This window comes from Corticium candelabrum, chromosome 20 (assembly GCF_963422355.1).
Source record: "Corticium candelabrum chromosome 20, ooCorCand1.1, whole genome shotgun sequence".
NCBI lineage: Eukaryota > Metazoa > Porifera > Homoscleromorpha > Homosclerophorida > Plakinidae > Corticium > Corticium candelabrum.
The window spans coordinates 4,464,608-4,479,456 of record NC_085104.1 but is presented as its reverse complement, the minus strand read 5'-3'; the positions used below and the strand labels follow the sequence as shown (position 1 = coordinate 4,479,456).

Here is a 14,849-nt window from a genome sequence, read left to right as displayed (position 1 = left end):
CCACAAGTCTGAGTCAACCACAGCCTAAGAAGAGAGTTTTTCTATATTTTTACAAATGGATGTAAACCATGCCCAAGTAATGGCCAGGAACAATGATTTGGCAAATGACACTAGAGACTACTTATGAAATCCAATACAACAACAGAAGTAACTTTCCTGTGATCAATCAGGAGCAATGGGTAGTGCCCGAGCCTCTTAAGTCAGGTAATGACAGATGACAGCAGAGCAGTGTCACATGTGTCAATTCTCTAGGAGAGAAGTTGCCAGTAGAAGACACTCTATGGCAGCTTTGAATGCTGCTGTAGAAGCATGAATGAAACATAGCCAGGGGATTGCAGTATATGAACATGCATTAAATTCATGTGTTAAAGATGCGATTTAATAAATATACTGTATTTCCTCAAATAGAAGCTGCTCTCAAATAGAACCATGCACCCTCAACACAGACAACAGGATTCAGCATCCTGAACAAATAGAAACCACCCTTGAATAGAAACCACAGTAAACCACGAAGCTGAGGTACAAGTTTTGAACGTAACAAGTGGTGATAGATGATGAGTAGTGTGATACAAAAGTAACAGCAATAAAGTAGTCACAAGGCAATCAGTGTAAGACAAAAGAAAAAGGTACTTATGTTTACGATATAGAAAAACAGTAGAGCTACTTATTTTACCATTCAGTGCAAACTAGCATAAACAGAGCTTCCAGTGCCACTAACGCTGTCAGTAAATAGAAGCTGCCCTTGACTAAAAGCTGCCCAAAATTAAGGCCACGTGGTTCTGCAACTTAAAGGAAATAGAAGCCATGGATTCTATTGGAAATATATCTGGCAATCAGGCAAAGCTATATTTAAACCAAAATAGTAGATATATTACTAGTAGTGTAAAAACTACTGTCAAGTTGTATTATTCTACTGTAGGGATAGAATTCGAAGTGGGTGGGTGCATGGGTCATCTGTAATTTAAATTGACAAAAAAGAAATAAGGACAGCCCCTTAGCCTTTTCAGTGTTCACATATTACTAGTTGTAGGTATCTGCAGGTAGCTCACGTTGGTGAGCAACAAGTCGCAACGAAGTTTTCTGACTGTCTACTGAAACACCCTAGATATACAATACGTATTTGTTGTAACCCTGTCATGGAAGTGAACATGCAACTTCCTAGTTAGACTACGTATCTAGGCCTGGTAGGTAGTCACCGTTTCACGATCGTGATCAAGACAATTAAAATGTACAGTATAAGTATGGATTCACTTCCATTGTAACGACAGTGGTATGGTATGTTTGCTGACATACAAATTGATATCGGCAAACACTGGCTATCTCCAGTGTTAGATACAGCACAGTGTAGTAAGGATTGATCATACTGTAGTACGGAATGTGTGAACAGTTGTCTGTAGGTGGCATACTAGTTAGCAGTCAGCTTCTGAAGGTGTTTCTCGGTTGTCAAGGACACACAATCCCTAGCTACAATACAAAGGATGGGGCGACAAAACTTCATGAGGCTTTTTCGTCGCCATTTGATCACTTGCATGAATCGTTCTTATACTGATTTGTAGTCAGACACGGAAAGAACTTTTTGAAGTAGGACTTATAATGAAACTGGGTCATGGGAAGAGAAATTGTTTGAGGTTCGTGTACACACACACACACACACACACACACACACACACACACACACACACACACACACACACACACACGCCGAGAGCTATTATATAGGACTACGCCCCTTTCTGTTGTGCGAACCGGATTAGAAGTAGACTCGTGCCCAGTCCTCCTCCACACTAGGTTGCTACACAACGTGTGCTAGCTGTCAGGTGTGTATAGGTCCATGTGGTTTCACACATGTGGTTGGCCTAAGCATGAAGGAGGACTGGACCATATCTCGTCATGTGACATGTTTTGAGTCTAATTAAGATATTTAGCTCAGCCCGCCAGTCTCGGCTAAGACTTCTAATAGGTTGCAAAGACTCTGCTAAATGACACAAAAGGTGGTAGATTACCCCAGAGCCTAACAACTTGTCTCGGCTTAAATCGGCGTAATCTTGCCATGCCACAGAAAGAAACGACGTAAATCTTGCCACAAAACAGGCCCTTGACCAACAGAACAGCAGTCGGACTCCCGCAAACGTTCCATCTCGGACGACAGAGTCATTTCTACTAATTGCCAATTGATTGGCGTCTCTGCATAATCTCTTGAGCTTTGCTGGAGTTCCACTTGCTTGATTCAAATCTTGTCGATTCTGCTTGTGACTTCTACAGGTCAAACAGGCACTTTGCATGCCCACATTTCTTGTACGTAGTGCGTATCTTGCTTGTAGAAGGCGAGGAGTGATTTCACAAGTCTGAAGCGCCAGTAGAATGTGCTATAACTCCAGCAGAGACTGGTTCTAAGGCAATACCATTGTAGACGTATGTTATGGTGGCATGATCCGCCCTGTGGCGAGCTTCCGGGAAAGCTTGTCTCACAACCTCGACGTGACTGATATTAGCTTGAAATTGGTCCAACATAATCTGCTGGACGTAAATAACAGAAACGCCTGAACGTGATGCTCTGGCAGATGCAGAAATCAGAACCTGTCGCAGCCTCTTGAAAAAAGAGGCTTTACCTTCACGTACACGCGTGGCTCAACAGGTAATATATATAGGCAAGCGCAAATGCACATCTAGTTACCATTGAGACTGCTTTTCTCAAAAGTCCTTCTCTAGTCGCACTCTCACAGACCTGGATGCTATCAACAAGTAATCGACACGTAATGGCTTAGTAGCTCTATAACTGTTGTGTACTTAGTCTTTCTAATTGTGTGATTGTGCATTACAAAAGCCCTCTTACGGAAACTATTATGCTAAATAGCAGTAGTATCTACCAATCATGTTACGCCATTTTGGTCACGTTACAAACATGTTTGTCACATGACGAGATATGGTACAGTCCTCCTTAGCCTCAAACTTCCAGACCAAAGAGTGCGCAAAGCGCCCAAACTCTAGTTTGGACCACAACGATACAAAATGATTTCGGAAGTACTTATCAAAAGCGATGCTAAATGTTAGTCTAACAGTGTAGGATTGTTTTACCTAGATCAACATATCGTTTGTAACTGCCATGAGATCTCACAAACAAAGAAGAGACATCTGCCGTGTTTATGGCGATATCTTGATGGACGTCATGAAACGATGACTCTTTGATTCTTCGGCAGACTGCTAGCTAGTCTAACCGCTTGACTAGCGAGACTACCGCTTGACCAGATGCCAAATGTGATGGTCTAGCAACGCTGCTGTGCATGTCCTGTCACCGCAAGCTTGAAAAGATCAAAGAACTGAAGCTGAAACTAAAACTAAGATGTGTGTGTGTGCACCAGAGTCTTCATCACAGCTCTGGCGTGCTCTTAGCCGCCCACAGGAATTTCTCAGGCACGTCATCAGCATTAGTATTGATTGATTGATTGAGACTTTATTTTACGATGGGAATCCCTCGACACAGTGGCCGATCTTCCGGGAACTGTGCTTACAAGAAACTATTTACACTATTAATTACAATAAATCTAATCAAGCATACAGATATAGTTCCTTAGATGATACCTAAACACTACTCTATTTGAAATCGTTCTCAATGATGAAGGGAGCGAGTTCCAGAAACACTGGGCCTGATAGAAGAAGGTACGGCGCAGGGCTTCAGTGTGTGGCCGTGAGAGGATGACTCCTGGCGCTGAGACACGCGTGTCATATTTGCTGCTGATGTCTGCCTTCTCAAATCGAAAACAAATTTCGCTGGGAGCCAGCGAATAGAAACCGCAATGAGCTAGAGATCCTAAGTAGAAAGCATGACGTGTCTTGCAGGTGCTCAGGCCATACTTTGCAAGGATAGGTGAAATATCACCAGTGGGCTCCCTACCACGACGACCATCGAGGACTCGTAGACATCGCTTTTCAATTCTCTGAACCATCATTTCAAACAGAAGAGCAGTAGTCAAGATCCGGTTGAAGAATCGATCGCACAAACGCCACACGAGCAGGAACATTGAGTAATTTGAATGACCTGCATGTATACAACGCCTAATTTTCGTGCAACTCTCTTCACAGCAGAACTCAAATGGGGATGTCAATTCAGATTGTGATCAAAAATAAGACCCAGATATTTTGCAGAGTCTACTGTTTGAGAGCAACGTCATCCACAGTAATTACACATAGCATAACCAATTATTGCTAAACCAATCAGAATTTACAACCGACATTCCGGTTATAAGACGCTGATTGGCTTACAAGGCTATTCCCAAAGTTATTTTAGTGCCGTTTTGGTCCAGATTAGAGTTCGCGCGCTGCGCGCGCTGTCTGGTCTGGAAGTTCGAGGCTAAGTATTTGCGCTTTAGTGTGAAACCAGAAACCACACTGACCTATACGCACGTGACAGCTAGCGCACGTGGTGTAGCAACCTAGCGGGGAGTCTAGTTATAAGCTTCGCTACGCTCGTAGTTTCTTTGTAATTAATTACTTAACAAGATACCTGCCAAGCGCCGTCCGCGTTGAAACATGTCGTATTGTGTCTTTACATCTTTGAAGTAGGCAGAAACGAGCTGATCACCTACGCACAATCTACTAATACGAGCTCTGCTGCTTCCCTATATATTAGAGATAAAATAGCTATGACTAGATGTTGAGCCAACTATTAAAATCGCGAATTACTGGCAGTTCCACAGACTGAAAGTCTAGATCGATTCCGCATCGCTGCAGTTGCCGAAACTTTGCAGTTGCGGCGTAGAAACATATGCCCACAAATACAATTAGAAGACTCAATAGAACAGGAGAGTCAAGCAGAAACTCGAAAGCAAACATAGCAAGACCTAATCCGGGAGCTCTAGCCTTGTTATACGGGCACTGGACAAAGCAAGCGCGAGAGAATTTGGGGACGAGGCTACGGGAGCTCCACCAGAATGCTGTATGTCGCAAGAGACGAAATTTGTTTCTGCTAGAGATCGCTTTACCACGTCGATGTAAAATGTGAATAGTGATGTATTGAATTGTCTAGGGAATACGGCGACATCGAATTGGAAGGATTGCGGAGTCTTGTTCGCGGCTGGGTTGTATAGTTCCAACAGGTAATATGTATGCAGACTACTGTAGTTATCTATGTGTTATATTGGAACAATGAATCAAACGTACTCTTGAGACTTCGAGAGTTGCTAGGATGTCCCCCAGTGGGAACTGCATTACTGCATTACTGTGGTGATGCGATAGAAATATATATATATATATATATATATATATATATATATATATATATATATATATATATATTATATCTAGGTACGTTCTTAAAATTTGCACGTGTCCGTCATTATGTGTACAAGTACAGTAGGCCAGCTAGCATGATATGCATGCTGTTTGACTTATCTGCATGCTGGCGACTAAATATTTTTTTAGAGTAATATACGTTAGTTCACCCTGCTGGGCTCACCTGCCGGTTAGTGGGCGCCCAGATGGGGGTAAAGACCTCACTTGCCCATCATGGAGGGACATAACGACACACCTCAATCAAACAACATGTACTGTATTTGAATAGATTTGCACTGAAACACTAAGATGTCCACACTGCTACATTTGCAATGAAACACTAAGCACTACAACTAGCGTGTCTGTGCTAGTAATACTTTATGTGAAATAAGATACTAATAACTAACTAAAGAATCTTAGCTTAGAGAAACTATTTTGTTAGCAAAGATAGTTACTAATGAGTTAGTGAGCTAAGCAGCCATTGGCCACAGCTTGCTCGATGCCTCCTTCATATTTGTAAATTAACTCTTTTTCGTTTTGCATCCTCTCAAGCACATGACAGCAGATCTATAATAAGTGCATAGCAGATTCTGCATCGTAGCCAGTTGATTGTCTAATATTGTATGTGAAATGAAGCTTTTCAGCCAACATTGATGCAATATGTTTCAAGAAGGTTTTGTAAGCTTACGGCATCCTCCTGTGCATGAGAATACTATATGTGCAAAAGGCGTATGCTCTATCTGTTGAATTTGTTCTTTATATTTTTGTTTTTCTTGTTCATTTTTTGTAGTTGGCTTCAATGCTACTGTATCTGGCAGATGCTGCGTGAGAGTTAAAAACTCGAATGTTGAAAAGTTTTTTTGAAATCTGTCACCCCAGAAGCCCTTGCCAATATGTCAAGTCGAGCTCCACTATCTCAACAGTTAGTCTGCAGTGGCAGGATTTCACCTAATAGAGGTTGTAAAGTGGGTCAATTGTTACAAGCCTCGAACATCCAGACCAGAGAGAGCATCTGGACCAGAACGATACTAAATGATTTCGGAAATAGCCTTTCTAAACCAATCAGCGTCTTACAACCGGAATGTCGGTTGTAAATTCTGATTGGTTTAGCAGTAATTGGTTATGCTAAGTGAACTAACTCTGATTATGCACGTGTGAAATCTTCCTGAGCGGCTAGTGTACATGAGAGCCGTGAATAGAGACTCATTGTGCATCCACCCGTCTTAGTTAGTTTCAGCTCCAGTTCTTTGATCATTTCAAGCTTGCGGCAGTAGGACACATACAGCAGCATCGCTAGATCATTACCTTTGACAAATGGTTGAGCGGCAGTCTCGCTAGTTAGGCAGTTAGACTAGCTAGCGTTCTGCCACAAACACGGCAGACGTCTCTTCTTCATTTGTGAGATCTTATGGCATATACAAAATTAATGATATGTTTGTGTAATGGAATAGCATTGTATCTTTTCATCTCATTATTTGAACTATAAAACGACCATAGGCTGTTAGACTACCATTTAGCATAGCTTTTGATAAGTACTTTTGAACCAAATTGTTTTAGTATTGTTTTGGCTCTCTGGTCTGGAAGTTCAAGGCTACATTGTTACATACTTTGTTTAGTAGGTAACCCATCATGTCTCTCAATTTTGTTATGACGAATGGAAGGAAAGCCTCCTGTAGCGCACGACAACGCATGATTGACTTCAAAACTTTCTCCACAAGGACATTTGTTTTGGTAGACATTGAGGTGTCCAGTTGTAGCGTAGGCATATAGCATCTCTATTTTACTTTTATTTAGTGAAGATCCATGTTCTTGTAGAAGGAGGACAGTCTACCAAAATGAAACTTCTTTTTCCTGAGCTAAATAATAATAATACTATTATTACCATTTGGAAACTTGATCTTGAACGTCTTACTGAGTTTGGTCAAATGGAACCACAAACGGCTTACACGGTATTTTTTATGGATTGTGAGGAAAATAGACATACACGCTCAGAGGTAATGAAGCCACAAAAGACATCGTGCAGTGGCTGGAACATCAGATCTGTAACTCACTCATTCCTGTCCTAACTGGTTGAACCTCCTGGTGACATTGAACACAAGCTTTTCTCATTACAGTAGAGCCTCGCTAATCCGAATAGCTCTGTACCAGACTCCGTTCTTACCTGTTCGGATTACTGAATTTGTTTGGATTATCAAAATACGAAGCCTTGGAGACCCAGACATAGCCTTGACAATCCAGACCGTTTGCGCATACATATGTCAACAATTACATGCCTACGCAGGGACAAGAATTCTTGCAACGCAACTAACTAAGTAGGTAACCCAACAACAAGCAAAAGCAACTCATTTCTCAAAGTAGTCCGTCACCCGCGTCTGTTCAAGAGTGCTTAGTCTCTTTTTAGCTGCAAGGTCACGTAGGCTCCGAAGAACACTCAAGCTGTATTGAGTTGCTTCTGTCTGTTCCCGAAACCATGTCAAACAATCAGAGAGCATTTGAAATGCACTGCCATGAGAGATGCCAGACTGGTTTGTGCTTGAATCATGATCAGAACTTTGCATTTCATCTTCATCTGCAGCAGTCTCTTCATCACGACCGTGAGCCAAGACTTCAGTGACAATTTCATCATCATCCAAATGAGTGTAACCAGGATCCAAATTGTCTACCATTAACCACTCCTCAATTTCTGTTGAAGTCATTTCATAACCCAAAGCAGAGAAGAGAGGGGTCAAATTAGAAGAAGGCTCTTCAAATGACTCTCCTGATTCTGTGATGCCAGCAGGTTCCTGACTGCCTTCGTCAGGATAAATGGGTAGAATCTTTCTCCAAGACAATCGAATTGTTCTAGGTGTAATTTCATCCCAACTAGCGGAAACTTTATCAGAAATTTCCATCATGTTGATTCCACAAACAAAGTCAATGATTGACACACCTCTATCATTTTTAAGAATAAGATCTTGAAGCATCTTTTTCCTGTATCGGTGTTTAATGGATACTAGCACACCTTGATCCATGGGTTGAATTAACGAAGTGACATTCGGTGGAAGGAACTTTGCGATCACTTTGCCATCTGCTGATATCAGGTCTTCTTCATTCGGATGAGCAGAACAGTTGTCAAGCAGAAGGACAGCTTTATCATCCAAACCCTTTTCCCTTAACGTTTCCTGCACTACAGGAACAAACTTATGATGGAACCAGTCAGAAAATATTCCTGTGTTCACCCAAGCATTAGACTGGTTGTAGTAACTCACTGGCAAGTGATCACGATTGACGTTTTTGAAACAACGAGGATTCTTGGATTTACCTATCAAGACCAAGGGTAGTTTTATGCTACCAGACGCGTTTGAGCAGGCACTGATGGTAACACGGTCCTTTTGAGTCTTGCGCCCATCAGCAGACCTCTCAAAGTGACCAGCAAGCGTTTTCTGAGGCAGCAGCTTATGGTACAAACCTGACTCGTCACAGTTGAATATTTGTTCAGTGCTGTAATCACTATCCTTGACAAAAGCTTGGAAACGTAACACAAACTGATCAGCAGCTGGTTTATCGGCAGACAGCTTTTCTCCTTGTAAGGCCAGCTGTCTAATGCAATGACGCTTACAAAATCTCCAAAGCCAACCAGACGAGGCAACAAAGTTGCCGAAATCCTCTTCTTGAGAAGACTCCTTTAATTTCTCGTGAAGCTGCAAGGCCTTTGCTTGTAGTAGTGGGCCTGATACAGGAATGCCTTTCTCGCGCGTCTGCCGAAACCACATGAAAACAGCCCTCTCCAGCTCCTCGTAAGTAGAAAGCTTCATTGTTTTGGCAAGTCGACTCGTTCCCATTTCGGTTAGCTTCCTTTCGTATTGCCTCAGTTCAGACTCTTTCCTCTTGATATCGCTAATGGTGCTTCGACCGATTCCATATCGTTCACACAGCACAGAATAGGAGGCACTTCCCAGTTCATCCAGTATTGCTACCTTCTGCTCTATTGTTAGAGTCTTGTGAGCCCGTTTTGTCTTCTTTGTTATATCTTTGTCTGACGACATGAGAACGTGTACCCGGATATGATCAGATGTTTGTTATTTCCCGGATATCAAAGGACGTTTGCACAAGGCCTCGGAATTCTAAATGCTCTCTGGAAACTCGAGGTCAAGCAGTTAGGGACATTCGGATTAGCGAGGGTTCGGATTAACGAGGTTCGGATTAGCGAGGCTCTACTGTACCGGCAAGACTTGGAGGACTCTGGAATAGTTAATTCGGTTGATCTCAAACCTGAATTATATTTGTCTCAAACCCTCACACGCCCTCTAGTTGACAAAATCAAAAACCAATGCTCAACTCTAGATGATGTGCTCAGACAACAGGAGACTCTAACAATGACCATTTGAAACAAGAAACAACAAAGTCTCAGAAGTTTCATGGAGGCAGTGAAAAATGATCTACCACAGCAAACGAAACGAGCTATGGATCAGCTAGTGGGAAAGGAGCATCGAGATGGCTTACTGCAATACCATTAGACCAACATGGGTTCAGTCTGCGCAAGTCGAGCTTTCGAGATGCCATTTGCCTTAGGTATAGCTGGATGCTAGAATACCTCATCCTGGAGCCTCTAATAGACACGATGGTGGATTCCAGGAGAGCAAATCTCAGGCGGCAGCGGATCCAGTTGATCGTCGTAGTATACGAAGAGTCATCTTTTCAGTAGTTAACGAAGCTAACCTTTTCTTGAAAGTGATTTGCTGTGTCCTCCAGTGACTGAAAATTTGATTGGAATAAATGAAGCATGTTCAACTTGTATCATTCTCTTTTCATAATTTTGCTTTTTCTCTATCTCGGCATCTGTAGCAGGCAGGAATTGATGTAGATTTGTATGAGGAGGCTGTTGGGTTAAAAACTCGCACGTCAAAAATGTCTTTTGGAATCTACCACTCGAGAATCCATTTGCTGCAATGTCTAGACGAATTTTGTCATCAGTGGTAGCACAACGATGCAGGGTTCTCGCTAGAGATTATTGGGAGTGTGGCGGGATGGGCGGGTCCATGACCATGACACATGTAGTCAGCTCTTTACAGTTGCGCACTGGAGCTGGTCTCATGTCAGGTAGACTTTGCGTTGAAGCTATTGCGTGTAACATACGTTCAAGCAAGGAAATCAACTTCAATTGCTAGTAATTAGGCCCTTCTCTAGTTAACAGTGTTTATAGGTTTTCTCATGCACAATACAAAACTACAAAAGTCTCTCGTCAGGCATTGGTTGACGTGGACCACTGCTGTTGCTTCACATGAAGCCATGACTAGTCTAGAGAAGATTCTAGGTTCTACTTCCTGGACGAGAGCCTGAAGAGGTGCGCTTTCCGGGTCACTGGAAGGACATCTGGGACTAGAATCAGAGGCAACGCATCCAGGACTGCAATCAACACTTGTGCCTACGTTTGGAACGAGGCTGTCATCCCGTGTTATTTTGTAAAAGCCTAGATTTGTGGCTATTGTCACCTTTAGTATTATGTTTCAGTAGTATGGAATTCTCAAACATTAGCTGTAAGACTTTGGATTCCCATCTACTCTTTCCAAGCGTGGCACACTCCTACTGGAGTGTGGCGCTGCGCCACGCTGCCATGCTGTAGCGAGAACCCTGACGATGTGTTAGTGTTTCACCAGTCAAGGGCTGCAATGTTGGTTCTATTTGGATACATTGCTCGAGATTTTGACAGTGATGTCTCGAATTTCAATTGGGAATACACTGTGAGCCAGCTAGAAGTGCCCTTTTTCTTTTGCCAGTTTAACAATTCTTTACATTGGTTGTGGTAAACTTTTCTCTAATGTCTCTGCTTGCATCCTCAATTTCTGTTGCTTGTGAGATCTCACAGTTGTTTTGAGGGTAGCCGGTTGGTGAGAAGCATCTTGTATATTTTGTTGTTGTTGAAGGATCAGATTGACAAGTGGTTGAGTGACTGTTCTAGAGTAATTGTATTTTGAATTTAGTTAATAATAATAATTGGAGGACTGCGGACATGCAGCAACTTGACCGGCGAACCAGGAAACTTATTTTTATGCACAGTGTTTATCATCCTGTAGCAGACGTTGACAGCTGTACGCTCCGTGCAACGGGGGCAGTCGAGGGTTGCAACAGATCGAGTCAACATATCAGTCTTGTATTGTGGGGATGGACTGTTACCTTCTTAGCAGCTCTGCTCTGATCTCTTCATGCAAATGGTCCTCTCATTCGATCCGACACATGGCCTGTCAGTTTATGATGTTGCACAGTTGCAGGGAAGTCTGGCTAGGGACAACAAGTCGCAGAGCCTGCATTAAAGTGGGACCATCCTGTGTTGGTGTCTTCGAGCAAGTGCCTCAGACAGCTGTGAGACATTTTCACATGTGCAGCAGTTTTCTTCATCTACAGTCCTGGGGCAGAAAACCTATGCAATGTCAGTATCGCGGTCTCACTGAGAAGCCATCTGTGGACAGAAAGAGACCTATGGATGGCCGAAGTCATCGAATCTTTTGCTGCAACCGAGGGACTGGTTGTTGCTGCTCAACACCAAACTCTTCAGGCTCAGTAGTATGAGTGCAACATTCTGCATGGAGATTGTGAGTCTTACTGGTCGCTTGTGCAAATGCAGACCTGGAGGCAGTTGACCACATTGTGGCAGGCTGTAGTGCCTTGGCACCGATGGACTACACTGATGGACACTGATGGACACAATCAGGTAGCCTCCATTATCCATTGGGACATTTGTTGTCAGTTTGGGGTTCCAGTGGAGAGCAGATAGTACCAACATCATCCTGATAGACTTGTGGAGACAGATGACATTATTATGATGTGAGATACAGCCATTCCTACTGCTAAGAAGATCGGTGCCAACCGCCTGACATCTGCTTCAGAAATAAGAAGACAACACTTAGCGACTTGTGGGAGGAGGTAAGCCGCATGTGGCAGTGTCAGACATTGGTTGTTCCAGTGGTGTTGGGAGCATTGGGCACAGTGCATGCAGGTATTGCACGGTGGTTGGACATTATTCCAGGTCATAACAACCTTTACCACTTACAGAAAACAGTGCTTCTTGGATCCAGTTGGATCCTGCGTAAGTCATGTCTTCTGTCTAGATAGCCATGATGGTCTAAGCACCTCCGAGGCAGGGTTTGCTTTCGTTACTTACATGAGACCTTACGACCACTGACCTGGTTGAGCACAACATAATAATAACAACAACACTAATAACAACAATAAATAATAATAAGCAAGCAATCAATAATCGATATCCCAGTTACTAGCACCATATGGATCACACAGAAACAATTTAAAATGTACCTCTCTAAGACTTACTTGCTGGATTGGTGCATGCCCAGTTGAGGGTAGAGATCCCACTCACCATAATTACAATAATAAAACTATAGCCTAGTGGTTAGAGTTTTGTTCTTTGACCATGATGGTTGTTGCTACATGGATCTGGGACGCCGAGGTTAATGATGGTCTGGGTTCAATTCTGGGAGGCGACAACAATATACTGAAATGAGTCAGTTCTTTCTCATTGTCATCTTGCTATTTCTGTGAGAGTAGACTTGTTTCCGTCAATGGGGAGTTTCTGTGATCTGCCATGGGGACAGTTGGCAATGGGATCAGTTCTTCCTGGTGGTTTTTGATATCTACTGGGCATTCTGTTCAGAGCTGGTGAAATCCCCATAGTGCACATAATCAATTATCGATATGGTACTAGCGCCATGTGGATTACACAGTAACATGTTCCTTTCTGGGACTTACCTGCCGGGTTGGTGGGTGCCCGGCCAGTTAAGGGTAAAGACCCCACTTGCCCTACTGAGAGGGTTATGATGACATAATGATAATAATAATTACTTTTATCTTATCTCTTTCTGTTAACACTCTAAGTTTTCCTTTTGGGAACTGCACTTTTTTAATAATGAAAGAAAATATATCATATTATATCATCATTTGGGGTTGCAGACAAAGAATGGCTTTTCTGTTGAGAGTGAGGAGTACTGTAGTTTTTCATTAATTAAATGTTCAATTTTGCCTCTGAATAGATGATGAGTTTTTTTACCAAAGCCACATTTTGTGTATGCAGGCTCAGGTAGCTTTGACCTTGGATTAGTTTGCTTACTTTTTTGTACAATTCTGTTTAATGAGAACTTCTTTGGAGGCATAGTTTGTTGAACTGAATCTACTGAAGAGATCTTCTGGATACCTAGGTGTCTCATCATATGTCATTTCAATGCATGGAATGCCTGGTAGATAGCAACATCCAGTATGGAGAGGTGTCAGTTTTACAGTGTTTACATTTTCAAGTCAAAGCAAAAGTAATCAATATTAAAATAAACAACAATTGAAGTAATGATCATATGACATTTTGAGCATGCGCGGTTCCCATTGCACTGTCATAAACATGAGATAACAAAAAATTAACACTTAAAAATCAAATGAAGTTGATACTGAGTGGAACATGGAAACAGTCGCTAGACCACACAAACTGTTAGTACTTGTAGGATGTATGTACCAAATCATTTTACAAGCATTGCGCATGGGGCTGTTGTTGTTACAAAATAGACAACCAGGTTTCTATATCAGTAAAAGATTGACAGAGCTACACTGCTCTAAGCAACTTATGTCAACTGTAACTAAACACTCCGATAAGTATTGAAACAGCTAGCATGTGTGATTTTGCTTGATTCAGTTAATTTGTATGTTTTAGTGTTACTTGTTTAAAGAACTCGTCGACTGCTACCAAGAACAGTTCTCAAGTTGTGTCACTTGATGTCTTCTGGTCAGGAAGAGTTGCTGTTATTTATGTGATGCTTTAGGTATTTTCACTTGCACTTTAGCTGTAGGATACGCAAATTGCTAAATTTCTTTTGACTAATGGGGTTCAAAGCTATGTCAATCTGCTGGACACTAATATGGCAGTTGTGCAACCATGAACAGATGAGGAAGGAGGTTTATGGTGACTTGTAGGTTTATGTGTACACACATGTGCACATTTATTGTACATGAGTGACATCAGTGAAACAATTCGTGTATTTGCATTATTGTAAAGAATGCCTTACATGACATAGGGTGTTAAAAAGTAATGTGATATAAAGAGAATGCAGACTAGCAGAAGGGAGTTTTGAATTTAGAGAACAAAGAAGACTAGTCAGACAACATGCTTTGTTGTACATTCGACTGGCTTTGGTAAAGAGTGATATTAAGATATTAATGATTTGAAATAGACTGAAGGCATTCACCATTCAAAACAAGAGAAATCTACTTATTTTTAAAAATAAAGTAACATAACTTTGCATTTGCTGACATTGTTTTAGATAACTTCCTTATGTTCAGCTATTTACTATTATTTTGCAAGGCATCGTTCAGTGTTAGCTTAATAAATGAAAGAGAAGTATGACATGCATACGCAGAAGTGTCGTTGGTGAACAGGGTCGACTTTGAAAGTTTGACAGACTCGAGGATGGCAGGTCATTGATATAAACATTGAAAAGCAATGGACTAGTCTCGCCTAGCCAGACTCTTCCCGCCTACATCCTTCCGGGTAGCCAGACCCTTCCTGCCTACATCCTTCCTGAAAGATGTAGGCGGGAAGGGTCTGGCTG

At 42.1% G+C, this 14,849-nt stretch overlaps 3 protein-coding genes and 1 long non-coding RNA gene across 4 annotated transcripts in view; 1 reads left to right on the top strand and 3 right to left on the bottom strand.

Annotated features, from left to right (window-relative positions):
* Positions 1-4,839, bottom strand: part of LOC134195430 (long-chain-fatty-acid--CoA ligase 5-like) — a 43,426-nt gene extending 38,587 nt beyond the window's left edge. The window contains exons 1-2 of the mRNA XM_062664452.1: positions 4,681-4,839; positions 4,502-4,616 (exon numbers count right to left, since the gene is read on the bottom strand). Of these exons, the coding sequence (XP_062520436.1) occupies positions 4,502-4,616; positions 4,681-4,830 (265 nt within the window). The 5' untranslated portion in view covers positions 4,831-4,839. The remainder of the gene's footprint in view (positions 1-4,501; positions 4,617-4,680) is intronic.
* Positions 4,840-4,872: 33 nt separating this feature from the next.
* On the top strand, positions 4,873-14,493 carry LOC134195767 (uncharacterized). Its single transcript, XR_009972417.1, has 3 exons — positions 4,873-4,933; positions 5,024-5,093; positions 13,955-14,493. It is a non-coding gene; the product is annotated as an uncharacterized LOC134195767 (long non-coding RNA).
* Positions 7,462-8,187, bottom strand: LOC134195945 (uncharacterized). The gene has a single exon (XM_062665034.1). The coding sequence runs from the start codon at positions 8,160-8,162 to the stop codon at positions 7,611-7,613; it is 552 nt and encodes a 183-aa protein (XP_062521018.1). The 5' UTR covers positions 8,163-8,187; the 3' UTR covers positions 7,462-7,610.
* On the bottom strand, positions 8,182-9,452 carry LOC134196000 (tigger transposable element-derived protein 2-like). The gene is made up of 2 exons (XM_062665079.1): positions 8,262-9,452; positions 8,182-8,199 (listed from the first exon to the last, which is right to left on the bottom strand). Exons 1-2 carry the CDS (start codon positions 9,291-9,293, stop codon positions 8,182-8,184), a joined length of 1,050 nt encoding a protein of 349 aa, XP_062521063.1. The 5' UTR covers positions 9,294-9,452.
* Positions 14,494-14,849: the final 356 nt, after the last annotated feature.

Coding starts and splice junctions, on each gene's coding strand:
- LOC134196000 (XM_062665079.1), bottom strand. CDS start 9,293: ATGTCGTCAGACAAAGATATAACAAAGAAGACAAAACGGGCTCACAAG.
- LOC134195945 (XM_062665034.1), bottom strand. CDS start 8,162: ATGATGGAAATTTCTGATAAAGTTTCCGCTAGTTGGGATGAAATTACA.